General features: G+C 44.1%; 1 protein-coding gene across 2 annotated transcripts; it reads left to right on the plus strand.

Moving 5' to 3' along the window:
• The first annotated feature begins 192 nt into the window (after nucleotides 1–192).
• DYNLL1 (dynein light chain LC8-type 1) lies at nucleotides 193–26,478 on the plus strand. 2 transcript variants are annotated; one of them, XM_027043958.2, is made up of 3 exons: nucleotides 193–339; nucleotides 24,353–24,490; nucleotides 26,053–26,478. In XM_027043958.2, the coding sequence occupies exons 2-3, from the start codon at nucleotides 24,359–24,361 to the stop codon at nucleotides 26,188–26,190; spliced, it is 270 nt and encodes an 89-aa protein (XP_026899759.1). In that variant the 5' UTR covers nucleotides 193–339; nucleotides 24,353–24,358; the 3' UTR covers nucleotides 26,191–26,478. The 2 variants fall into 2 exon arrangements, with proteins under 2 accessions (XP_026899759.1, XP_026899758.1); XM_027043957.2 differs by lacking the exon at nucleotides 193–339 and adding an exon at nucleotides 23,994–24,153.
• Nucleotides 26,479–27,818: the final 1,340 nt, after the last annotated feature.

Here is a 27,818-nt window from a genome sequence, read left to right on the forward strand (position 1 = left end):
GAGGGCGACTAGAGAGAGAGATTGGAGTCCCGTGAATTGGGTTCGATTCCCAGAATTCCTTGAAAGCAATTCACTCGCCTAATTAGTGCACTTGGGCAAGTGACTCAGGCTTCCTAGGCCTCAGTTTTCTGCCTCTGTAGCGCCGCCTGCCTCACAGGCTTTTGTGAGCATTCCCTGTGGCGACGCGGGCAGCGGTCGGAAGGGACCCCGCGGACTGTCACTCAGCTTGCGGGGCGCCGGAGGGAGGGAGCCAGGTCCGGGCCGCAGGCCGACCACGCTGCGGTCTGAAGGAGTCCCGGACGGTGGGCTGGGTGGGGCTGTCGCGGCCCTCAGACTCAGGTCAGTAGCCCTCTGGGTGACCCTGCCCCCATTTAACACTTGCTTACAACTGAGGTCTAAGAACTGACGGGGAACTAAAGTGGGTGTGAGAGCTGAGATGGCCTCCGGAGCTTACTTAGGCTGTGGCATTCAAGAGAGACACGGAGGGAGTGAAAGAGTCTTAAGTATCTCAGCTGTCGTTATAGAGTGCTTTAATCCTCACCGGGGATGGAGGGATTCCAGTGTTACAGGTGAGAAAACTGAGGGGATCAGGATTAGAAGCCGAAGCCGTGCCCCCCACCTGTGGGCCGAGCCTTTCAGGAGCTCGGGTAGACACTCACCTCGGCACTTTTTCACATTTACTTCCCATAGTTCAGGGCACTGAACGTGGGGACGCTCCAGAAATAGAGGCCTTGCATCACAAGAGTCTTGATCGAAAAAGAGCTCTCATATTAAAAACGAAGCCTCTGTGGATTGATGCATAATGGGCAGATAGGCAAAAGCAAACACAGCGGAATGTTAACTGTGGAATCTAGACGGTGGGTGCGTTCAGTCTGTTCAGTGCACCATTCTTTAAACCTTTTTGTATGTCTGGAAATTTGCATAATAAATGGGGCAGGTATGAAACCTGTTAAAAACAAACTCTGGTGTTCGTGTTCTGCCCCGGTCGCCAAAAAAACCCAAACAAAAAAAACCCAACTCTGTTAATGTTAGCAATGAATAGCAACGGAATAAAACCAAACATTTAGGGGCGCCTGGGTGGCTTAGTTGGTTAAGTGTCCGTCTTTGGCTCAGGTCATGATCTCACAGTTGGTGATTTCCTGCAAGCATCAGGCTATTTGCTTTCAGCACAGAGCCTGCTTAAGATCCTCTATCCTCTGACTTTCTCTCTGCCCTTACCCCACTCTCTCTCAAAAATAAACATTAAAAAAATTTTAATATGAAGGTACAGTAGTTGATTTGTAGTTATACCACCTCTGAGCCTTTTAAAATCAAAACAGAAATTAGGCACTCACGCATAACTACTGAGTGTATATCCTTTTTGGAAGGCAGATTGTGATGGTATACATCAGTCCCTGATAATATACATATACCTTTTGGTCCAGTAATGTCACTTGTAGGATTTTATCATCAGGAAATATGAAAATGTTACAGTAAATTATGTTCATTGCATTTTGTGCAGTTAAAAAAATGGAATGCTTGATAATAAGGGAGTGGTCCAACATAATAATATTGAATGTTACACAATTTTTAAATGATATTTTGAAGGATGCTAAGGTCATGCTAATTTAGTTATAATTAAAATGAATTTAAAATGGTGTTTAGGGGCGTCTGGGTGGCTCAGTCAGTTAAGCACCCAACTCTTGATTTCGGCTCAGGTCATGATCTCATAGTTCGGGAGTTTGAGCCCCACATCAGGCTCTGCACTGACGGTGCAGAGCCTGCTTGGGATTCTCTCTCTCGTTCTCTCTCTGCCCCTCCCCTGCTTGCACTCTCTCTCTCAAAATAAATTTTATTTTAAAAAATAAATAAAATGGTGTTTAATATGTACGTTATACACATGTAAATATATATTCTCAAGGAATCTATTAAACTGGTTGACACCAGTTGTTTCTAAAGAATGCAATTGTGGGCATTTTCACTTTAGACCTTACACATTTCTGTAAAGCTGAATATAGTTACTGCAACTCTGTTTCATTTTTATATTCTGGGAAAAAAAAGTAAACAAAAATTTAAGCAGTGTTGCCCAGTTCTGTTCAAGCGAATACACACACACACACACACACACACACACACACACACTGGAGAGGGGAAAAAAAAATATGTGTGTGTGTGTGTATATATGTATATATACACACACACACACATATATATACATTACTTGTAACAAAAAAGCATAGAAGAAAATAACTCCAAATGTTTGTGGAGATACCTTCTTGTTGGAAATGATTTCTATATTTTTATTTATGCTTTTCCGTATTTATCAAATTTGTATTTGGCATGTACTACTTTTATAATTGGAACAAAGCACAATAAATTATTTCTAAAATAAAACAGAACCATCTGTTGTATTCTGGATTATGTAAAGCTTCTAGTTGTTCTTTGCTAGCCTTCAGAAGTCAAGCAGGAAAGAGCCCTGGCCAAATATGATCTTGAGTCTAAGTACAAAGCCTTACTTATAGGAGCTTACATATCCTAAAGGCATCCACAAGTCCAGATGCCTTCCCATTTTGGGGTTATGTTTAGGTGTGTTAATACCTCTTTCTGAGTCCTGCCACTCCTACATGGTTGTTGCCTGGAAAGACCAAACCAAAAAAAAAAAAAAAAAAAAAGCTATTGGAGTCAGCTAAGTAGCCTACTAGTACTCTAGGTGGAAGATTGCTTATAAATAGTAATGATTCAGCATATATTGTACAAAGTCCTAAGGCATGCAATCCCCAGAGGGATTCATACCTAGCCTAGAAAATGTGCCCTTATGTGGAGATATGGCAACTACAGCCTTCCTAGATTAGAAGGAACACAGCTAAATTTCTAGGGGTCGTTTATGATCATCCATGGAACCCCAAAGGGTAGAGTTTTTTTTCTGTGAATTCAGGTACTAACCTTTGCAGTTTAGAACACAAACGAGGCCAGAATTATAGCTTAATGCTTAAAGGGCTCATGGGTTCCATTCTCTACTAAGGCCACAGACCCTAGGCAGGGATGTGCTTTTGAGCTTTTGCTTATTTAGTTATTCAGCACCATTGAGTCCATTGCTATAGTTTAAGCCCTGTAGGAAGCCCATGGCATGTGGTAATACAATTCTGTCCTCAAAGTATATTTCAAGTTGTTATTCAAACAGCCATTGAGAGCCCAGTTGCAATAAAGGTAAACTGCTGTGAGACCGCCTAACACAGTCTTCAAGATTATAAGAAAGGCTTGCAGGAGATGTTTAGGTTGAGCCCTGAAAGACAGTAGGAGTTAATCGTAGGGAAAAAGGGGTGGATTTTTCAGGAAAAAAGGACAGCATGACAGATCACCTCCACAGAAGAGAGAACACCACAGGAGTGCCTGTGTGGCTCAGTTGGTTAAGCATGCAACCTAGGCTCAGGTCATGATCTCACATTTCTTCGGTTCAAGCCCTGCATCAGCCTCTGCACTGACAGCACAGAGCCTGTTTCAGATCCTCAATCTCCCTCTTTCTCTGCCCCTCCCCTGCTCACTCTCTCTCTCAAAAATAAGTAAACATTAAGAACAGAGCACATCAGACCAGGGGCAATCCCCACTGCCCTACGGTATAGCTGAGCAGAGGGTTCAAGTGGGGAAGATGGGGACAAGGAGCTGGCTGGGCTTGCAAAGCCTAGTAGACCATGTTATAGAGTGTGGACTCTACTGAAAGCAGTGAGTAGCCATGAAGGGTTTTAAGGAGTTATGCTGGGATGAGATCTTTTCAGAAGGAAGTGGCAGTTGAGCAGATTAGAGATATGGAGTAGGAGTTACAGAGTCTCTGGGAGGAGACCAAGAGCTCATTTGACTAGAGGACAGCTGCAGGATAGTAGGGAAAGGAAAGGGAGTGAAGGAGAGGTGTGGCAATAGCCATAATGGGGGGTGGGGGGAGGAGGAGAATCTTGGGCAGAGATGAGAGACCAGAAGTCTCTGTAGGAAGTATTGCTATGTAATTGCAGTGTAAGCCCCCTCCTGTGACTTCATAGATTCCTTCATTTAAAGCTACATTGTCCACTAATGATTTTGGAGTTGGATTTTTATTGTTCTGGGAAGATATGACAATGTAGTCAGATTAGCCTAAAGGTGAGTATAGGCAAGAACAGGGATAGCCCCAAATGGCCCATTGACTAGCAGGTTACACAGAGAAGTAACATGGGAGCTGGCGCAGGGAGACACCAGTTGGGAGACTGTGGCAGTCCTCCAAACAAGAGATGTCAGTGGCCTGGTGTAAGGTGATAGATACTAAGGAGATGGGTTATCTCAAGGAAAAGATATCATAAGGACATGGGAGATGAGATAGGTTGGGTGTGGGGCCTGAGAGAAGAGGAGTCCAGGTTGATTTCCAAGTCTCTGGCTTAGAGAACTGGTTATGCAATAGTAGCATTCTAAAATGGGAATAAAGCAGGAGGTGATCTATAGGGGATGGACGATGATGATGAGTTCAGATGTGTATGGAAAACATAAAGAAGGATAAGAAATGTTATGGCTCTAGGCTCTATGTGTCCACTGAAAACAGAATTCCAGGTGCATGACCTAATGATGGTGGATGGGCATCAGAGTCCTCAGATACATGGGATAGGACTGCTGTTCCCACAGGGATAAGCTTTCACCTAAAATACATAGGAGCTCAATAATGTCAATCATTCGTACCATGAAGATAAGAATGGCACCAATGGAACTATCTTCATCTTGAAGACTTTCATCTTGGCAGACTATGAAGAGTTAATGTATTTCCCACAGCAAGCCATTCACTCCCTACTAGCGAGTAGGGCAGTGCACCCCAAAAAATAATAAAACAATTATCAGTGGGGATAAAACATTCTGCGAACCAGCCCATCTGGTTTTCTCCCTTTCCCTATGACATCAGTTCCCTCTGGCATGCCAACAAAATGTTTTCTTCTGTGTCAGGCTCAGTCATGAGTTTCTCCCAGACTCTGGTCCTTGGGAACAGTGGACTGAAGAAGTGATGGGGGAGTAGACCATTGGTGGGAAAATGAGTCATCTGAGAAAAACTGGTCCAGGCTGCCAGGGAGAGCTGTGGGTTGTGTCACTGTGGAACATGTGCCTAGTCACATCACCCAGGGAGCCTTCTCTTTGTTATTCTTTGTCACTGTATTTGTGTGATGGAGTAAAATAAAACATATTCTGCAGAGGTCCCTAATAGAGAAATTTGCTGTGCAGGGGAGGAAGGGGAGAAGCAGCAGCAGACTAGGTTTGGAGAGGGTTTGGATGGGGGTGCAGAGAGCTTTCAGGAAGCAAGCGCCACGTGTGGAGGATGAGAAGAGGAAAAAGATAGGAAAGATAATTCAAGAAGATTTGCAGTGTGTTGTGAATATTATTCCCCTTTGTTGTCTCCTTAAGAGACTGCAGAAAATCCTTAGTATTTGTTTTTCAATTATTTTTGGATAAGCTGATGTTTCTTTGAATGTGACCATCCAGGTAGGAACCCTGGTTTTACATGAGGAGGTACATTTAAAGCAGTGAGCATACTGAATTTGTAACAGCTTTGTTGCTTTATTTTTGTCAGCTTGCTCTATTCTGAGATGGAGTGTTCAAATAGCTTGTCATATCAGGGCTTCTTTGTCTTGGATTCAGGGGCATCAGGGACCAGTCAATGACGACTGCCCCCCCCCCCACACACACATACACTCAACTCCCACCCCAATCTTTCAACATTGTAAAAGTTGTAAAGTCAGATGTAAAGGATTGCACATTGAAAGAAGAGTCTTTTTTTCTGGGGAGAATAGCCATGTGATGCTGTCCAATCGAACGTTGTATGATGATGGGAACATTTTATATCTAAGTTCTGTGTGGTAACCATTAGCCACATTTGGCTATTGAGCACTTAAAATGTAAGAACTCCAACTAAGATACTGAACTTTTCATTATGTTTAATTGTAATTAGTTAATATGACTTTAAATAGCCAAATGTGGCCAGTGGCTACCATATAAGATGGTGCAGTTCATCATTCCCAAAGGTCACACCCCCCAGAAAAGGTTAAGAACCACTGAGACCAATCACTTCCCTTTACAGCCATGTTATGTTGGCACATAGTAGGTGCTGTTAAATAACAACAACAAAAACAAATGTTAAAGATCTAAATGACTTTATTTTTTTTTTAATTTTTGTTTTTTTTAATTTTATTTTTGAGGGGAGGGGAGAGAGAGACAGACAGTGAGAGAGAGAGAGAGGGAGAGGGAATGAGTGGGGAAGGGGCAGAGAGAGAGGGAGACACAGAATCCGAAGCAGACTCCAGGCTCTGAGCTCTCCACACAGAGCCTGACACAGGGCTTGAACCCATGAACTGTGAGATCATGACCAGAGCTGAAGTTGGATGCTTAACCAGCTGAGCCCCCAGGTGCCCCTGACTTTAGTTTTTTAACTTTATTTATTTTTTAGTAATCTCTGCACCCAACGTGGGTCAAACTCAAGACCCCAAGATCAAGAGTCACATGCCACTCTGAGGTAGCCAGGCACCTCTCTAATTGGCTTTATTAATCAATTCATGAATCAGGCAGCATCCAGTCTAGCTAGTAAACAAGAATTCCAAAGGGCTATAGAAGAGGAAACATTTTTAAAGGTAGAGAGGGAGTGGAAAAAAGCAAATTATTCGCAAAGAATCCATTATTTTAAGCAAAGTCATCCTCCTGTGGGGAACTGAAGGGGGCCTATTAGTAAATTTCCTTGTGTTAACCAGAAAATTCCCATGTTGACTGGTTAAAGGTTCCATTTCTGGGAGGGTTGAAACTGCAGTTAGGTTAGGTGTTAAGACTTGGTTTACTGACTTGGAGCCTTAACCTCAGTGACACTATTTTGGGCCTGTGGTTTTCTTTTTAACAGTGCTTAATAAACACCTGTTGACTTTATTAACTAGTACTTAAAAAAGATTTATTCTAGCTCCAGAAAAGGGGAACTAAGGTACAAAATGACAGACGGACTCTTCAAGTTCACCAAGTTTTGTTTTCTCAGCCCCAAATTCCTTACCCTCAACCCAGAAATTTTCCTTAAACATTCTCCACCCTATCACGTACCTTTGAAACTTATTTCACGGCCGAATTAAACCAGAAACACAAGCAAAGGGTTGAAAGGGTGTGAAATGATTAATGAGAGTGCTAATGATTTTTTTTGATGCAGCAAGAAGATACATTTATTTAATAGAATCTTAATGTTTTTGGACTCTAATCAATTTTTTACTAAGTAGATTTCTAATAAGCTGTGTCAATATAATTTGGTAATGGCACCTCCAAAATAAAAACACCCCTTAAAGCTAAACAAACAAACAAACAAATATGGGAAATATCTGGAGATTTTATTTAATTTTTATTTATTTATTTTCAATATATGAAATTTATTGTCAAATTGGTTTCCATACAACACCCAGTGCTCATCCCAAAAGGTGCCCTCCTCAATACCCATCACCCACCCTCCCCTCCCTCCCACCCCCCATCAACCCTCAGTTTGTTCTCAGTTTTTAAGAGTCTCTTATGCTGGAGATTTTATTTAAGTAAAAAAAAAAAAAAAAGAAGAAGAAGAAGAAGAAGGAAGAGCCGAGAAGCTTCTAAGCCACACATCCCTCTGTGCTAACACATGCACAGTAGCTGAACCTGCTTCTGTCTGGCTGAGGCTGGCTCTCCCCCTCAGTCAGCACATGTGCAGGGCTTCTGTCAATGTCACACTGACAAACATTCCCTGAAGCTAGGCAGCTGGGGACCAGTTTCTTTTGTTATTCCATCCTTTCTCTTGGGTTGCCAGACACACTCCTTGAAGGTACCTGCAGGAAACCAGATTTTTGTCCCATTTTGTCCAGATTTTTGTTTCTTCCCCAGCTCTAAGAGCCTACAGTGGTGCATGTAGCATCTGGGACATTGGTGGCTTCCCCACTGCTTGCCCACTTGACATTTGTTCATTCATTCAACTGATATTTATTGAGCCACAGAACCGCCTGGTGCTATCATGGGTGCCAGGGACAAAACAGTGAACAGGACCCAAACTTGGGGCGCTTGGCTGGCTCAGTCAGTAGAGCGTGCGACTCTTGATCCGGGGGTTGTAAATTCAAGCCCTGCATTGGGTGTAGAGATTACTTACAAATAAAATCTTGGGGCACCTGGGTGGTTCGGTCGGTTAAGCATCTGACTTCGGCTGAGGTCATAATCCTGCGGTTCATGACTTCAAGCCCCGTGTCAGGCTCTGTGCTAACAGCTTGGAGCCTGGAGCCTGCTTCAGATTCTGTGTCTCCTTCACTCCCTGCCCTTCCCCCACTCTCTCTGTCTCTCTGCTGTCTCTCTCTTTCTCTCTCAAAAATAAACAAACGATGGGGTGCCTGGGTGGCTCAGTCGGTTGAGCGTCCGACTTCGGGTCAGGTCATGATATCGAGGTCCGTGAGTTTGAGCCCTGCGTCGGGCTCTGTGTTGACAGCTTAGAGCCTGGAGCCTGCTTCGGATTCTGTGTCTCTCTCTCTCTCTCTCTCTCTGCCCCTCCCCGCTCATGCTCTGTCTCTCTCTCTCTCTCTCTCTCTGTCAAAAATAAATAAACTTTAAATAAATAAATAAATAAACAAATAAACAAACATTAAAAATAGTAAAAAATAAAATAAAATCTTAAAAAACAAAATAAAACCAACCAAAAACCGCCAAACTCTGCCCTCACACTGTTCACAAACTACTAAAAAGGAAATAACAGTGAAGTGGGATATGTGCTACAAGAAGTACAGGGTGCTTCTGTAGCTTTTAACCCAGACTGGAATGGGGTGTTCAGGGAAGGCTTCCGGTGGGGGCAAGGGGCTTGGGAATGGCTTCTAGAACCTGAAGAAGAAGCTGGTGTTAGCCAGACACAAGAGGAGAGGAAAAGGAAACTCATGTGCAAAGAAAGCTGGGAGGGTCGGAAGAGAGCTGGGTGCTCTGGGGGAAACTAAATAGTTCAGCACAATAAGGCCAAGGGTTGAGGGTGAGGGGTGTTCTTTCTCCTTCTAGAACCACAGGTGACTTAGGGTGAGAAGCCCTAATGTAAATCAGAGCCAAGCTGGGTTAGAGTATACATTAAGTCCTAAGTATTTCAGCGCTCAATGGAAATCAGTGTGAGTTGCCTTTACCATACAAATGTTTATTGTATATCCCTGAATAGCATGATTGTAAAGGGGAGTTGATGTGCGGGCTGGGGGGAGGAGAAAGCCTGAGGGGAATATAGTCTCACAGTCTCAGAGGGGACCACGAATAGCAAAAGCTTGCTTGTTTGGGAACCAGAAGGAGAGCAGAACAGGACCAAGCAAAAAAAAAAATCCAATGACCCCTCTTGGCCCTGGGGAGGAAAGGCCACAGGAGGAATCACTGAATACAGGGATCCTGAATACAGGAGAGCTGCATTCAAAATGCTAGGATATTTCTTAATAAAAACTATCATTCCCAGGGCGCCCGGGTGGCTCGGTCGGTTAAGTGTCCAACTTCGGCTCAGGTCATGATCTCATGGTTTGTGAGTTCAAGCTCTGGGCTCTGGGCCGAGAGCTTGGAGCCTGGATCCTGCTTCAGATTCTGTGTCTCCCTCTCTCTCCGTGGCCCTCCCCCACTCACACTCTGTTTCTCTCTCTCTCTCTCTCTCTCAAAAATAAATAATAATAATAATAATAATAATAATAATAATAATATGATTCCCTAATAACTGGAAGCAATCTCAAGGTCTATCCAGAGGGGACCTGTCACATGGGAAATGTGGAAGCCTGAACACTATGCAGAAGTTACAAAAAACAAGTCCGTTTATACAGGTATGAAAAGATCACCAAGATATTTATAGAACACCTACTGTGTGCACTGGGTTAGTTGCTAGGGACTCAGCAGTGGAGGAGACAAAGTGACTGCCCCCTGGAGAGATACCCTATTTCCACATCCTTATCTTGGCTCTTCATGATGTGCCTCCCCCAGCTTCTCTTCACCTCCCACTGCTCCTCAGCCAGCTTCTCTAGGATCTGCTGTGTCTGAAAGCATACACTTGAAACACTGATTTCTCCACCTCTGCCTCCCCAGTCTTTTGCCTGGCCAAACCCTCCGCGGCCTCCAGGTCCCTGATTTGGTGACTTGGTATTCAGTGGTGGCAAGAACGGTGTGACCCCAGTCTAGAACTTTCCTCCTAATTTGTACCTCTGGAAGGCTTAGTTCTGTTGCCAATCTGTCTAAGCATAATCTAGCATCTTTCTATCAAGTTCTGTACATTTTATTGGTATTTTAATTGGAATGGTGTTAAATCTACAAATTTACACGTGGAAAATTTTTTCATTCATGCTATATTTGGCCTTCCCATCTAGAACCTTGATGTTACTTTCCATTTATTCACATCTTTTTTTTTTAATTCTCTCCTATTTGTGGCTTATAATTTTTATATCAGTTGAAGTCCGTGTATCTAACACTGTGCTAATACTCAGTGATTTCCTCTGGTGTCTTTTTTTTTTTTTTTTTTTGATACGTAATGTGTCATTTTTCCATACCAATTCTCCAATTCTCCCACACCAACTCTGTGTCCAACAATTCAATTCAATTCTGACACTACCCAGAGTTAGTGCAGAACCCCACAGGTTAAGGGCTCAGCCCTGTAAGACTTATCTTTACTTTAGGAGAGGGCTGCAAATGGGGTTCTCAGTTTACCCACAATTTTTTTTCTGGCTGACTACAAATTTGAAGGCTCCAGCAGACTGAATGTTTATGTACCCCCCAAATTCATATGTTGAAACCTGTCCCCCAGTGTGATAGGATTAGGAGGTGGGGCTTTGGAGAAATATTAGGTCATAAGGGTAGAACTCTCATGAATAGGAATATTCTCATGAATAGGCCCTTATAAGAGAGACCTCAGGAAGATCCCCCTACCCCTTCCACCATGTGAGGACACAGGGACGGCCGGCTATAAACCAGGAAGTGGGCTCTCACCAGAACCCAACTGTGTCAGCATCCTGATCTTGGACTTCCAGCCTCCAGAACTGTGAGAAATGAATTTTGGTTGTTTAGAAGCCATCCAGGTTCTGGTGTTCTGTTATGGCAGCCCAAGCGGACTGAAACAGGAGTCCCAGACATGGAGATGGTTTTTAGACCCAGGAAAATAGAGACTATGAGAAGTGGCCCAAAGAGTGAGACCGGGGACACTCCTTCCTTCAGAGGTCAGGGACAAGGGGTGGAACAAATAGGTGAAGCTGAGGAGGAGCACCCAGGGAGATAAGAGAACTGTCAGAGTCCAGGGGGTCCTGGAACCTAAGCAAAGAATGAACTTCAGAAAGAAAGAAAGCAGGAGCGCCTGGGTGGCTCAGTCGGTTGAGCCTCTGACTTTGGCGCAGGTCATGATCTCGTGGTCTGTGGGTTTGAGCCCCGCGTTGGGCTCTGTGCTGACAGCTCAGAGCCTGGAGCCTGCTTCAGATTCTGTGTCTCCCTCTCTCTCTGCCCCTCCCCCACTCATGCTCTGTCTCTGTCAAAAAAAAAAATTAAAATTAAAAAAAAAAAAGAAAGGAAGAAAGCAACTGTGACGAATACATCAATGAAAATGCTAAGAACGAGTCACCGGATTTAGCACATGGCGGTCACTGGGCACCTTGATGAGCCGTTTTGGTGCAATGAATGGAGGAGACAATGGACAATGGCAGATGGCTCAGTCCTTTCAGGTTGCTATAACAAAATACCACTCACTGGGTGGCATGTAAACAACCAAAATTCATTTCTCATAGTTCCGAATAGGAGATATTGAGAGAATAATCCTCCAGCCTTATCCGCGGTTTCACTTTCCACCATCTCTGTTACCCGCAGTCTCAGTTACCCACGGTTAACTGAGGTCTGGAAGCAGATGATCCTCCTTCTAACTATACTCAGAAGGTCACTAGTAGCCTAACACTGTGTCACAATGCCTATGCCATCACCTCAATTCATCCCATCACGTAGGCACTTTATCATATTATCCTCTCACATCGTCACAAGAAGGGGAGTCCAGTACAATAAGGTATTTCGAGAGAGATCATATTGACACAACTTTTACTACAGTATATTGTTATAATCGTTCTATTTTATTATTGTTGTTAATTGTTAGCAGAGTCATTGTTGTTAATCTCTTACTCTGCCTGATTAAGAAATTAAACTTTATCATAGGCATGTCCGTATAGTAAAAACATAGTATATATCTAGGATTCTGTACCATCTGCAGTTTCAGGCATCCACTGGGGTCTTGGAATGCATCCCCCACAGATAAGGGGGGACTAATTATATAGGTAGCTCTTTGGAGCTGAATGGGGTGGTAGCTAGAGGAGAATGTATAGTTAAGAGAAAGGCATTTATGAAAGATGGAGAATGCTGCAGGATGTGTGTACACTAATAGGAATAATCTAGTAGATGGGAGAAATTAAATGATGCAGAATTTGACCAACTAGCAATCACAGGACTGAGAGAAGATGGGCTCAGTGCCAGGGAGATGACTTTAGATAGGAGCACTCATGGTTCATGCCTGGTACCTGGAGGGGAGGCAGTACGTGCATACACCTGAGTGTGGGCAGGTGGAAATGGTGGGAATGTAGGGAAGTTAATTAAAAGAATGAAGCAGATTTATATGTCGTGACATGGAAAACTCAGAAGCACCCCATTTTGGTAAAAAGAAGAAAAAAGGCTATTAAATACATTTTTAAAAATCTAACTTTAGGGGCGCCTGGGTGGCGCAGTCGGTTAAGCGTCCGACTTCAGCCAGGTCACGATCTCGCGGTCCGTGGGTTCAAGCCCCGCGTCGGGCTCTGGGCTGATGGCTCAGAGCCTGGAGCCTGTTTCCGATTCTGTGTCTCCCTCTCTCTCTGCCCCTCCCCCATTCATGCTCTGTCTCTCTCTGTCCCAAAAATGAATAAACGTTGAAAAAAAAATTAAAAAAAAAATCTAACTTTAACAGCTGTTATCTTTGAATTGCAAGATTACCAGGAATGTTCTTTTCCAGATTCTAAATTGCTGCGGTGTTTGACTCTCATACAATGAGTACCTATTGCTTCTGAAAGTAGAATAAAACAAAGATTATTTTTAACTTTGAAGCATGTTCATCAGAACAAAGCATTGTTACAATGCTGAGGAATTGAAACAACCCGAGTGTTCAATGATAAGAGCTTGTTTCAAAAAGTTATGGATGGAAAATAGTTATGGATGGATTATTGAGGATCTATGAAAAATTACGTTGTAGAAGTCTTCCAAGGGCATAAATAGCCTTTCAGAGTGAATGGTGACCTCAGGACAGTCCATGTGTCTTCACCAGGCTCACAAGATGCCAAGGGTCTGGCTGCTGCCCCCTCTTCCAGCTTCATGTCTCCCACTCCCCAGATCACTGCTCTGTAGCCATGTTGGCCTTCTTCAGTTGCCAGTCTCCTTCGAGCCTTCAGGCCTTTGACTGTGCTATTCCTTCCACCTGAGAAGCTTCTGTACATCCCCTTCTGCACGTTCCTGTTCCTTTAGATTGCTCCTCAACTGTGACTTCCCAGGAAAGCCTTCCTTGCCTCCCAGGCTTGGTCACAGCCCTCATTAACAGAACTCATACTAGCCTACCTTCTCTGTCTTTGCATTTGTCACAACTACACTCACATTATCACATGCATCTTGTTCAACGCCCGCCTCCTCCACATATAAAATGTGAACACCATTAGGATGGAGTGATATCTGACTTACTTCCTTTCATGTCCCTAGTGCCTAGATGGGAAACTCGTACAAATAGGTATTCAATAAGTATCTGTTGAAAAAAGAGAATAAATGACTAAGGGCATGACAGGAACTCTCAATGTTTATCCTTTAAATGGCCAAAGCACTTAGGAAAAATTAATAGAGCGTCTCTTGGGCAGGTGCCTAGGGATATACATCTTTATACCTAGCACCTACCTTAGGGCCTGGCCCATGTTAAAAGCTCAGATAATGTGGCTAGCTGAATAAGCATAACCTCTTCCATCTTCAAGTACTTCTCCCTCAGTGGTGATCTCATCCAGTCCCATGGCTTTAAATGTCATCTATAAGCTGACGACTCCCCAAATTATAGCACCAGCCTGGACCTCTTCCCAGAACTTATATATCCAACTACTTATTTATCCAACTCTCCACTTATATATCCAACTACTTACTTATCCAACTCTCCACTTGGAATGTCTAATAGGCATCTCAAACTTAACATGGCCAAAACAACTTTTTGTTCCTGGTTTGGCCAGCCTTCCCCAACCCAATCTATTCTTCTGGTTGCTTAAGCCACAAGTCTTAGAGTCATGTTTGACTCCTCTCTTCCCTCACACCTTGCATTCAATTAATCAGCAAATCTGTCAGCTCCACCCTCAGAATACATCCAGAAGTCAACCACCTCTTATCCTAACTCCTGCCTGGTTCAAGCCATCTGATGCCTGGCCTCTCTGCCTCCACTGGCTTCTGTACACTCTATCCTCCACCCAGTAGCCAGGTCATCAAATCTTGGCTCAAATTGCACCTTATCAGAGAGTCCTTCCCAGAAACCTCTATTTAAAATAAGACTCCTGGGGCACCTGGGTGGCTTAGTCGGTTGAGCATCCGACTTTGGCTGAGGTCATGATCTCACTGTTCCCAAGTTCGAGCCCCGCGTCGGGCTCTGTGCTGACAGCTCAGAGCCTGGAGCCTGCTTTGGATTCTGTGTCTCCCTCTCTCTCTGCCCCTCCCCCACTCATGCTCTGTCTCTCTCTGTCTCAGAAATAAATAAACATTTAAAAAAATAAATAAAATAAGACTCCTCATCCTGTCACCCTTGGTTCTCTTGTTCTACTATATTATCATCCATTGCACTTATCAGGGTATGACGTATTTTTGCTTGTTTATTATCTTTATTCTCCTGTTAGAATATAAGTTCCATGAAGAAGGGACTTTGTCCATTTTGTTCTCTTGTACATTCCTAATAGGGTTCTGGTCACCAATCACTATATATGGGGAGGATGTTTTCCCTCACACCAACAAGCAATTCTCTGGACACCAGTTGGATGTTCTGTAGTTCAACTCAATTCTGACACTATCTACTTGGAGATAGCATTAGAACCCACAGGTTAAGGGCTCAGTCCTCTAAGACTGCCGCACCCACCCCACTTCAGAAGCCAGTCTCAAGCCCAGGTTGTTACCTGTACTTCTGACTAACTGGCTATAAATCAGAGATTTCCACGCCCCTCTCCTTGGGTTTGATTAATTTGCTCAAGCAACTTGCAAAAACCAGAGAAACATTTTATTTACTAGATCACCAGTTTATTATGAAAGGATATAACTCGGGAACAGCCAGATGGATGAGACACATAGGGCAAGGTATGGGGAGAGGGCTCAGAGCTTCCATGCCCTCTCCCGGCATGCCATTCTCCCCGCATCTCCATTTGTTCACCAACCCAGAAACTCTCCAAACCCTGTCCTTCTAGGGTTTTATGGAGGCTTCATAACATAGGCATGATTGACTAAATCACTGCCCATTAGTGATTGAGCTCAATTTCCAGCCCCTCCCCCCTCCCCTGGAGGTCAGAGTGGAGCTGAAAGGTCCAACTTTCTGATCACGTGGTTGGCTCCACTGGCAATCAATTCTCCTTAAGTACTTTCCAAAAGTCACTTTATTAACATAAACAGTTATTGGCTCATAATTGTTATCATAATATCATAAACTTGTTATTATAGCTGAGATTTGTTTAAAAAGAAAAAAAAAGCTACTGCCATTTCTGTAACTGCTCAGGAAATTCCAAGATTTTGGGAGCTGTGAGCCAGGAACCTGGTTGAAATATGTATTTATATATTATTTATTTATATATGTAAAAATATACATATATATAATTTATATATTTTATATATATATATTTCTCATTATAAATCACAATATCATAATCCTCAGCACCCTGAACAATGACTGACATCTAGTTCTTTCAAAAATCTCTCAGCAGTCAGGAATGAAGGTCTGAATGAACTCTTGAGTTCTGGAGAATCAACTTTTCTCCCAGTCAGTGAAAAAGAATGCAGATGCCAGAAATCAGATACCAGCTACCTGTCCCTTTGTCTGGGCCCTAGAATAATTGAGATTTAACTCAGGCCACTTTGCATAGAATTAAAGAGTAACACTGAGGTCACTAGTGAGTCAGAGGGGGCTGTTAGCTCCTAGAGCAAACCTAGGTCCAGCTTCTTAAGTGTTCTCTGGAGGGAACCTGTTCTGTAATTGTTGGATGTCTCATCCTTTCATCTGTAGTAGGCCTACCTGCCTTGTCTTTACACGGGGCTGTGAGTTTGGGATTTGTGACATTTGGACTCAGTCTAGGTTGTTTAGAACAATAGTTCTCAACTGGGGCCGTGTCACCCACCAGGGGACATTTGGTGCTGTCTACAGACATTTTTGGTTGACAGTGGGTATGAAGTGCACTTGGCATCCAGTAGGTAGAGGCTATGGATGCTGATAACATCCTCCAATGCACAGGATGGCCCCCTAACAAAAAACTTTCTGGTCCAAAATGTTAGTGGAAAAATCCTGGTTTAGGGTAACAATGATAACTGGTAGCTGGCATTGTTGACTTCTGCCGTGTGCCAAGTCTTGCACTGTATACTTTACACACACCATCTCAATCTCCAAATTGTTCCTAAGAAACAAGGACTATTGCAATCCCCATTTTACAAATGAGAAAACTGAAGCTCAGAGAGGTGGACTTACCTAAGATTACACACCTTAGAAAGGGTAGAGGAAGTTGAGGTGGGCTACTAGGCTTCTCTGGCGGGATGTTCCTGAATTTATCTGCTGCCACCATGGACAGGAGACTGAGAAGTAAGCCTTCAGAGGGGTCTGTCCACTCAGTCAAGGCTTGGCTATTGGCCAGAGAGGAGATTTTTCTTCCCTGAGTTGTCCTAGCCTGCATGGCCTCACTCTCCCTGCACTGCAGTACAGTACTTGGCTCTAAAGCTCAGTTCCCCTGCCAGCCCCAGGCTAGTGCCAGCCCTTCTCCATGGGGAAGAAGCTTCTGGATTCAAACCTAGGCCTTATGCACTCTCCCATGAAGCCCATCCTTTCTGGGCAGGAGTCCTTGAATCAACTCTGGGGGCTGCTGCAAGGCCATATCTCACATGTCCTTTCTGGTAGGGAGAGCTAGGGCTGCTAGGTTGGTGACAGAACTGATCCAAGAAAGGGCTTGAGGTCCCAGAAAACCTCGGAAAGTAATTGCTGGACAGGACTGGGGACGGCGTAATCCTGGACCAGTGGCAAGTGGAGGTGGAGCAGGTAGTCACACTTTCTAGCCTGTTTGTGTGAGGGTAGAGCTCCAAGCCCTGCAAGGAATCCCCCAACCTGCTTATGAACAATCCCAAAGGGCTTTCTGAAGGCCTGGGAACGTGTGGTGGCTAAAATACAAAGGTAGTTTTTCCAGAGAAGATCAAGACAGTCAAGGATCAATCTAGGGTCAAGTGTGAGAGGAAGCAATGCTGAATCAGTTTGAAATATCCATCCCTTCCATCCATCCATCCATCCATCCATCCAACATATATGTAGGGGGCTTCTGCCAGGAGCCAGGGATGCTTAAAAGTCTCCAGGAACACCCATCAGCTCATTTTGTCTGGGGAGTTGGGACAGCTCAGAGGTTCCATCTACCATATGTGACTGTGGAGTCAGACCCAGCTCTTTCATTTCTGAGCAGGGTGACTTCTGGCAAGGGACCTCACCTCTCTGACCCTCTTTCCTCCTATGTGTAATGGAGAGACCAGCAGTTCTTGATATCCTTGTCATAGAGTTGTGAAAACTCAGTGAGACAATGTGTCCCAAATGCCTGGCATATAGTAGGGTCTCAATACACAACAGCAATAGCTACCTTTTTTTGTTTTTGTTTTTGTTTTTTGGACCTTGATTAGGTCTTTAGACACTTTATTTATTTATTTATTTATTTATTTATTTATTTATTTAAATGTTTATTTAGAGGGGGAGAGAGAGCAAGCAAGCATGAGCAGGGAAGGGGAAAGGAGAGAGGGAGAGAATCACAAGCAGGCTCCACGCTGTCTGCAGAGCCTGACTAGGGGCTTGATCTCACCAACCATGAGATCATGACCTGAAATCAAGAGTCAAGAGTTGAACACTTAACTGAGCTACCTCTGTATGAATTATTTAATACAATCCTTACCACCACCTTATCATGAAGGTATTAACTCCATTTCAAAATCGGGAATGTGCCCCTCTAGAGGTTAACTTGTAGGAGGATGCACAACTTAGGTTTTTCCTAGGCAGATCTGTCTGATCCCAAAGCCTATGTTTGTAGAAATTTTGCCTCCTGCTAATTGTGATTTCCCATGGTAGGAATAGAAAATGCATGTTTTCAGGTTTAGAAGGTTTTTCAAGCAAATTTAGCATCTAGAAGTGGAGTAGAGTGAGTTGCCCAGACTGGTGAAGCTCTGGAACGCCAGGTGGGCCAATTCAGTGGGATCTGGTGAGGGAATTGTGACATTCATTCCAGGAGTTTGGGTTATTCTAGGGCAATTGTTCTTTATCTTCCTTGGGTTCTAAATCCCTTCATGCATCTGATGGAAACTATAGATCCTCTCGCTGGAAAATGCCTATGAGCACAACACACATTTTGTGCATAATTCTAGGGGGATTGTAAAACCCAACCATGGACCCCTTCTAAGAACCCTCCTCCACTAGGGCAGCACATCCCAAGTGTGGGACCACATCACTAGTGGTCTCCAAGATCAGTTAAGCAATATGAGCACAAAATGTTTTATATTCAAATATTTATTTTATAGTTACTTACCTTACATTTATAACAAATGAGACTGGTTTTCCATTTATGGTCATAACATACATTTGCCTTTTAAAACATACTTATTTAAGAAAATAAAAGTTTAATTAAAGAAAAATATGGAATAAATAGTAGTAGAGGTAGGGTGCAGGTTTGGCAAAAATCATGAAGGATGATTTTGGAAACTTCTCTGAGGTTTCTATTTGGTGGTGTCATAGTGGTTTTACTCTGGTGTCATCTGAACTTCCAGAGGACCCTGGAAATGACCTATTCTCAGGCTTTCTAAATCTGATCAGATGGTTCTGATCAAACAAGAATGTGGTTTGTTGAGTCTCTGCTATAATGAGTTGTCCCCTTCCTGCTGCCAATCAAAACTACACCAGATATCATCTTTGTGGGGCTCTAAGTGTAGGCATTTTGGTGCTATATCCATTCATTTATTCAGCATTCATTTAGCAAACATTATGCGCCAATTAGCAAGCATACACCACACTCCACTCACTCCCAGAAAATATAAAATCCCCAGCACCCAAGGACAAGCCAGTCTGTATGATGTGACAGAATACCAGATTTGGAGTCAGACCAGGTTCCATAAGTAGCTCGCTATGTAATCATGAGCAGGTCCCTTTACTTCTGTAGTATCTTTTTTCCTGACACTGTTTTTCCCCTCACCCCCAACACTAAGTACTTATTTTTCCATACCAATTCTTCAATTCTCCAACATCAACTGGGTGTCCAACAATTCAATTCTGACACTGACTCCCAGAGTTAGCACAGACCCCACAGGCTAAGGGCTCAGTCCCATAAGACTGCCCCCACTTCAGATGTCCCTGCCCATGGGCTTCCCAGGCTACCTTCACTCCACCCAGGAGACTAAAAATTTGGGGATTCCCATGACAGCTTCCTCAGGTGTGATAATTCTCTAGAACAACTCACAAAATTCAAGAAAGCACTCTACTTACAGGAACAGGCGAATGGAGGAGAAGCATATTGGGGGTGGGAGTATTGCAGATTTCCACGCCCTCTCCAGGGGCACCACCCTCATAGCACTTCAAGGTTTTGGAGCTTTTATGGAGATCTCATTATATAACATGGACACTGGAGATTCAATGTAATCTCCAGCTCCTCTCCCTTCCCAGGTGAGGAGATGGGGAGGGTCGGGGAACGGGACATGACTGGGGTGGGAACAGAAAGTTTCAAACCTCTAATAACAGGGTTGGTTCCTCTTGTGACTAGCTATCTAGATATTTGAAGCTATCCAGCACCCTCCTCACAAAGAGTCACCTCATTGGCATCAACTCAGGTATCAGTAGTTAATAGGGGCTCATTATGAATAACAAAAGATGCTCTTATCACTCAGAAAATTCTAAGGGTATTTAGAGCTCTGTGTCAGGAATTCTAGACAAAGACTATATGTTTATATATTATACCTTCTCTGAGTCTCCTGAATACAAAAAGAGTATTCAACTAGATGAGAGGACCATCTAGACTGCACTGTATTTTATTTTTTAATGTATATTTTGAGAGAGAGTGAGCAGGGAATGGGCAGAGTGAGAGAGAGAATGAATCCCAAGCAGGCTCCATGCTGTCAGTATAGAGCCCAAAAAATATTTAAAAAAATTTTTTTTAATATTTTTTAAAAATTTTATTTTAGGGAGAGAGAGCACAAGTGAGGGAAAGGGGGAGGGGGGGAGAGAGAGAGAGAGAGAGAGAGAGAGACTGACTCCTAAGCAGGCTCATGCTGAGCCTGGAGCCCAAAGTGGAGCTCGATCCCATGACCCTGGGATTATGACCTGAGCCAAAATCAAGAGTGGGACGCTCAACTGACTGAGCCACCCAGGTACACTAAAAACAATATTTATCACAAAAATAATCCAGGTCTCTGATCTCTCTTGAAAATGAGAAGATTTAGCATCACTGGGGCAGCATTCCCAAATGGCAGTATCTGCCTCACACCTTTGAAAGGGTTTTTCTATTTGTCGTAGTTCCTACCACTCCCACCTACCTCATCTCACTAAGAGTTAGTGGCTGGGCCCCTGCATTCTGAAGTCCCTTCAAACCCCAAACCTATGATACTAGAAGGTTTAGGTTACTCTTGACTAGAAGCTCCTTGAGGATGGGAATGTAACTGATTCTAGGCACATATTTGAAGCATCCTTACTGCACAGTACATTTCTCTGATAATTAGGGGATACCTCACTGTGGGATGAATAGATAGGAAATAAGAAATAACTCTGCAAAAGTAAGTGCTAAAGGAATGAAAAAGGCAGCAAGGTTTTTGGTTCCTAGAAACCTAGGAGTTTCTAGGGGTTAAGCATAGCCCAGGAAGGCAAGGGTCTCTGGTAGTACCCTACTTTCCAATTTAAAATAATTAGAGTCAATAGCTGGTTGAGATGAGTGGTACAAACACAGGAGATGCTAGGGAAGGCAGGTGCTACAAATGGAGGGAAAGTTATAGGCATTTATTAAAGAAAATCCTACTCTCTGTTAGAAAACTTTAGGAACACCTGTGTGACTCAGTCGGTTAAGTGTCCGGCTCTTGATTTAGGCTCAGGTCATGATCTTATGGTTTGTGGGATTGAGCCCCTAGTCAGACTCCTTGCTGACGGTGTGGAGCCTGCTTGGGATTCTCTCTCGTCCTCTCTCTTTCTCAAAATAAAAAAATAAACTTAAAAAAATAAAATTTTAACATTATCCCATTTCAAACTCCTTATCTTCAAAGTTATAAATAAGAAAAAGGCAGATTGTCTACTCAGCTAACTATAATAACACTGAAGTTAAGAGAATGGATTTTAGGTCATCCAGACCTAGAACTTATTAACAATGTGACCTTCAGAAAATCAACTTCCTAATCTATTAAATGGGGATATAAGACCTGGTAATTTTAATTCCACACATATTTAATTCAATGCATACTATATATTCAATGCAGACATTGAATTAGATGCTGAAGATACAGCAGTGAACAAGACAGGGTTGGAGAGACAATAACCAAGCAAATAAATACATGAGATAATTCTTCTGAAGGAATAAATGCAACAAGTACAATGGAGTAAAAATAAGCGTTGTAGAAAGTCACTGAAGCGTGGTGGTAGAGGGCAGGTAGAGATGGGATGTCAGGGAAGGTGGAATTTGGGCTGTAATCTAAATGAGCAAAGAGGGGGGTGCCTGGGTGGCTCAGTCAGCGAAGCATCCGACTTCGGCTCAGGTCATGATCTCACGGTCCGTGGGTTTGAGCCCCACATGGGGCTCCTGTGCTGACAGCTCAGAGCCCGGAGCCTGTTTCAGATTCTGTGTCTCCCTATCTCTTTGCCCCTCCCCAGCTTGTGCTCTCTCTCGCTCTCAAAAATAAATATTAAAAAAAAAAAAAAAAAAAAGCAAAGAGGAAAACAGGAGGAAAGGGGTCCTAGGTCCAGCTATTGTGAGGAATAGCTGAATGAATGAAAGCACTTGGTGGTAAACAACCACTCAATAAACAGTTGCTATTCTTATTATGGCATATACTTTACTCTCAGCTCCTTCTGTTCAAACAGAAGCTGGCCAAGCCATAGATCAGAGAGATAAATACATATATTTGAAAAAATATATAAGAAAAGTGTGTGTGTGTGTGTATATATATATATATACAGGCCCCCAAGACAGATACAGGCTCTGGCATCATGAGATTCCACAGCTCTGAATCATGCACCCAAGTCAGGTAGAAGCAGCAACCCAGCCTCACCCCTATTTCCAGCCCAACTCCCAACTTCTTCCTCAGGAGCAACACCATACAGAATTATTTTAACTCCTGAGACTCATAATCCCTCCATTGGAAACCTGGAACTTGGAAAAGCCTCTTAATTTTACTTAATTGATACGCACATGTGATACCTGAGGCGCTCATTATTCCCATCTGTTTCTCTTTGGAGTTATGTGCCTGTCAGGTCCAATTGTTTTAAGGGGTTCTGGGTTAATGAGAGTGAGTGGTCAAGAAGAAAAACGCAGAAATGTAAACAGAAAACTTCTGGTTGCATGATGAGTCTGGTAACTTGCTTATGGAAGTTCAAAAACACATCATAGGCATTTAAGGGTTGGTCAAAATCTTGCTTGACTCTTGGGACAGTTCCATCAGCTGATAGTCTTTGATAAGATTCATTAAGCACCTAGTACATGTCACACATTGTGTTGAAGAACTTCAAAGGCATTAGTTCCTTCAATATTCCCAACATGCCTATGAAGTGGTTTCCTTTTATATTTAGTCCCCCTTCACAGATAAGAAAACTGACATTCAAACAGCTAGTAAATAACAACGCTGGGATTTAAATCCAGATCTGACCCTGCTCCCCAACCCCCCAAGATCTAGCTTTTTTAACCACATAGTGTTTGGTCTCCCAAAGCCAGAGGAAAATACCTCTGAGGGATGCCTTTCTATCCATTTGGGCACCTCCGCCCTGGAGAAAATCCTCAACCAAGAAACTCCCACACAGGAAAGACTGCCTCATCAAAGCAAGAAGCCCCACCCTAGACACACACACCTGGGATCAGCACTCCCAAATCCACCCAGATGGCCCCCTGGCCCCTTAAAGGAAGTCTCCATTGCCCAGCAGGATAAAGAAACCCTCTCCCATTCCTGAAGACCTCCCCACCTCCCTTGGCCCACTACCCCAAATTTCAGAAGAGGAACGGCTATAGAATTTGCAGGACCTACTGCAAAATGAAAATGTGGGATCCCTTGTTAAAAAAAAAAAAAAATCAATAATTTCAAGAATTCGAGAGTTAAATTAAACCAAACCCTGGGGCCCCTCTTCTGCGACTGCACTGGTCACTTACTCATAAAGCCGGCCCTGCTTCAGAGATACACTTTCAGTGAAGGGACTGGCTACCTCAGTCAGAATCCCCAAATCCTTGGGACCTGGGGTGGAGGGGAGACGTACGTAGGACACCCAACTTCCCAAGATATTCGAGAACACCTTCGCAAATTTGGGACAAACTTCGAAAATTTGAAGGCACTTCTCCCGGCTTGGGCATAAAGTCTCCTCGCACCCCTCTGGTCTCTGGGTGGTCCTTACGACCCCGCCCCAGCTCCACCTTCGGGGTGTGTGGGCCTCACAGCGTGCAGCCCATTGCCGGGGCAACCGACGCCGCGAGAGATGCATTGTGGTCCGCAACAAAATGCAGGAGAAAGATCCTGAGGGAACCATTGAGGTCATGGGCCAATGGGAGAGTCCTGGGGGCTGCGTCAAGCCAATGGGGACGTTCGATGGGGGCGGGGCCGGCGGGAGCAGGGCGGGGCCTAGGCACTAGGCGGCGGCGGCTGGCGTGGGGCTCCTTAGATGCGCCACGGCTTCGGTGGCTACGGTAGCTTCAGCCGGCTGTGAGTGTCGCCAGCCCCTCCCCCAGGAGACCGTTGCAGTTGGCCACCTCCTGCTCCTCGGTGAGGGACCCGGGGGCTGCGGTCGGCTTCTTCGCCTGGTTACATCCCCCGACAGACTTCTCCCGCCGTTCGGTCCGCGCGGCCCGCGCTTTCTGAGAAGTGGGGTGGGGGGCGGGAGGAGCGGGCTGGGGGAGCTGGCGCCTCAGGCACAACCTGCACCCCAACTTCTTACCCCTTGCCGGGGCCTCGCCCCCCCCAGGTAACCATGTGTGACCGAAAGGCCGTGATCAAAAACGCCGACATGTCGGAGGAGATGCAACAGGACTCGGTGGAGTGTGCGACTCAGGCGTTGGAGAAATACAACATAGAGAAGGACATTGCGGCCCATATTAAGAAGGTGAGGACGGGGTGCGGGGGGGGGGGGTCGAGCCGTTTGCGCACAGCTGGGGCGAATCACAACTTAGTCCTTCTCCCCGATGCTGCGTCCCCAGGGCGCTTGGCAGAGGTCCTTGGAGGCACGCAGGGCAGCTCGGGTGTAGAGGATTCCAGAAAGGACGCAGATGAATTTTGCGCTCCTGATGAGAAGACCAGACCCTCGGCTCCTGAAGTTTTTTTATTACCCAGCTCCGCGGGGGGAAAGCGCCACCTAGCAACGGTTTCTAGGATCATGGAGCAGCGATTCCCCCTTCTGCAGGATTCCTGCGCTGAGGATCCATCTGGGTGTTCCGGAGGGGCGGGGGGGTGCTGCGTGGGTGTTTCCAGCCGGGCCGGAGGGAGATGTTGCCAGCCTTTCAGTGGGGAGTTTAGTCGGCAGTTGAGGGAAAGTGGGTGGTGGTGGTGGTTAGGGGGCTGGGGTTAGGGCTTGGTAAATAGCATTCTGTAGAAAGCTGGCAGGACTGCCAATTTCTCCGAGCTGTGTTTTCTGGAAGGGAAGGAAGCTGGCAGCCTAAGCCGTGGGAGGGTTCCCAGTTGAGAATAGGGAAATGAAAGACTTCAGATGGAACAGAAATACCTTTTTTGACCAACGCAGCAGTGCGTTCATCTAGCTTGTAAGAATGTTATACCAATAGGTCTGAAAGATGTTCACGCTGCATACACTGTATAAGAGCCGACTTTTGTGTAACTCATCACAGAGACTTGTAAGAATTTTATAGAGAAAGGTTAGCTTTGATCCCTGCCCTACAGTTGCCTAAGTGAAGAAATCATCACCGGCGTTTTCGTCCTCAGAGCCCCTTTGGGTGAGGAAAACAGGGAAAGTTGTTTCTGCAATTTGCTGTCCTTGTGTACCAGGTGGTAGCTGGGCATCATCAGGATAGATGTGGAAGAGAGGGCTACTGAAATTACAATCAAGAATAAAATCTGACCAGGTGGCTGTCGGATTCTGCTGCTAGCATTCTTTCTGTAGGAACAGTGGATTGCTGTGCCCCTTTCAAATTTTCACACAGTGGTTTAGATGTTAATTGAGGCTTTGCCATTTTGGACATCTTTTTGTTTTCATTGATACTGGAGTGCGCTAAGGAATGGGGTATATTCGGCTAAATAGTGACCATTTTGGATTTTGTGGTGCATGATCTACAGTAGGATAATTTTGACTTGTTTTGTTTATACATGACTTGATAGACTGAAACTGTTATCACCTGCTGTTAATTAACAATATCATAAAAGATACGGAGGTGAAATTACCATGATAACAAAGCGCCCTTTGAGGCTGCCCTTTCTGCCTTTTACCTCCCCAACCCCCATTCTCAGCTTAGCTCAGACTGCAAGTATGTTTGCATTAATGCACTATGTAGGCGACTTGGAGCTGGGGAACATTCTTTCATGCTAAGAATTTGCAGATGCTAACGTTCCTCCTTTCTGCCCCTACAGGCTCTACTTATCTAGGAGGCAAACTCTGACCTCTGGTTTAGCACTGAAATTCTAGTGTTCTCTTTTTCTTCCTCCCTCTCCCCCCACCAGGAGTTTGACAAGAAGTACAACCCCACCTGGCACTGCATCGTGGGGAGGAACTTCGGTAGTTATGTGACACATGAAACCAAACACTTCATCTACTTCTACCTGGGCCAAGTGGCCATTCTTCTGTTCAAATCTGGTTAATCGCATGGACTGTGTCACACACCCAGTGATCCATCCAAAAACAAGGACTGCAGCCTAAATTCCAAATACCAGAGACTGAAATCTTCAGCCTTGCCTAGGGGAACACCTCGATCTTTGAACCTTTATTGTGTTGTTTTGTACAGGGCATTCTCTGTACGAATTTGTTGTGGTTATAAAACAATTAGCAAAACAGCTTACATTTGTATTTATTTTCTATTCCATATCTCTACCCCATGTTTTTCCTCCTCAAAATCCATTCCTTTCAAAAATAAATCTGTTGGAGAAGTGTGTGTTAGTTACGATTTGTTCAAATCTAGGTTTGAAGATGGCCCATCACTTGATCTTGACTAGGTTAGTGGGAGTCAGTCTTCGAAGTTGGTTTCTGTGGGATTTAATAGACTGGCTTATTCCTCGTGCTCTTGAGTCTTTCATCTCTCCCATCCTGCAGCTGTTCTGCATGGAAGACCTACTACTCAGAAGTGCATGTTGAGAAATACATGGCAGAGAAACTTTCGGATTAAATATTATGGCTAATCTGATAAATATTATTAAGTGCTCATTTTGTTAAAAGATGTAGAATGTTCTGGACCTTGAGCCTTGGGAGGTGATGAATGAATGTGTAGAACTTCACCAAAGCTTTCTATGGCTGTAAAATAAGCCAATTACAAAGTTGAGCTAATGAGAAATTCTCTGGGGTGTGGGCTATCCGCGCGCCCCCCCCCCCCCCCCCCGGGCCTTTTCCTGCCTTGTCCCAAAAGGACACTCAAGATTAAAAGTGGTCTTAAAAAGGAAAATGAAAGTTTCTGAGCAGCAGCCGTCCATGTGATTCTAATAAAGTCTTTGCAGGAATTTAAACGTGTAAGCCTGCTGTGCTGTGCTTTAACTAGCTGTACTTAGAAACCCCATTAACAATTAAATGTGAATTGAGGCTTTCATTAAAAGACCCAATTAAAGCTGTGGATAAGTAACTTTCATTAAAGGTTTCCTGCTATCAATTTTAAGAAGACTTAAGTCGTTTCTATGAAGAAAAACAAATATAGCAGACTTGACTTTTGTAGGTATAAAGGAAGTATGCTGGAGGCTGAAACAACCCACGCTCATCTTGGGAAGCTGCAAGGAAAGTCCTGGCTTTCTGGTTTCCCTATATTACTTTTCAGTGTTCACGTGAAGTCAGGCTTTTTATTTTACTTTGGATCTGTGAGATGCAATTAGGATTTTTGAGCAGCTGAGCTGTTGCTAGCACAGAGGGGAGGATAGAGTTGAGAGGACTCCAGCTTAAGAATAGCATTAGGTTGTAATATCTTTGGGAGATTAATATTACCAGAACTTGGGGTTTTAGGAATTGTAGTGAAATTGAGCTGTGTTAGGATTGGGAAAGTTTCAGGGTAAAGAGGCAAACCATTGTTTTTCCTGTTTATTACAGTAGTTAAAATGGGAGGATTTTCCCCCTGCTTGCTGCAGGGAAGAAGGATGAGGTTCTGTGGAACAATACAACTGAGTTGATTTAGGTTTGTATTTATATAAACAGACTGAAGATGTTCCCATAGTTCATTTTTCTTTTTCTCCTCTTTCTATATTTCTATATTTCCTCTTTTTTCTCCTCTTTCTATATTTCGATTTGAAGCTTT

Source organism: Acinonyx jubatus, chromosome D3 (genome assembly GCF_027475565.1).
Source record: "Acinonyx jubatus isolate Ajub_Pintada_27869175 chromosome D3, VMU_Ajub_asm_v1.0, whole genome shotgun sequence".
In the NCBI taxonomy this organism is placed as follows: domain Eukaryota; kingdom Metazoa; phylum Chordata; class Mammalia; order Carnivora; family Felidae; genus Acinonyx; species Acinonyx jubatus.

Coding starts and splice junctions, on each gene's coding strand:
- DYNLL1 (XM_027043958.2), top strand. CDS start 24,359: ATGTGTGACCGAAAGGCCGTGATCAAAAACGCCGACATGTCGGAGGAG. Junction 24,491..26,052: donor TTGCGGCCCATATTAAGAAG/GTGAGGACGGGG, acceptor TCCCCCCACCAG/GAGTTTGACAAGAAGTACAA.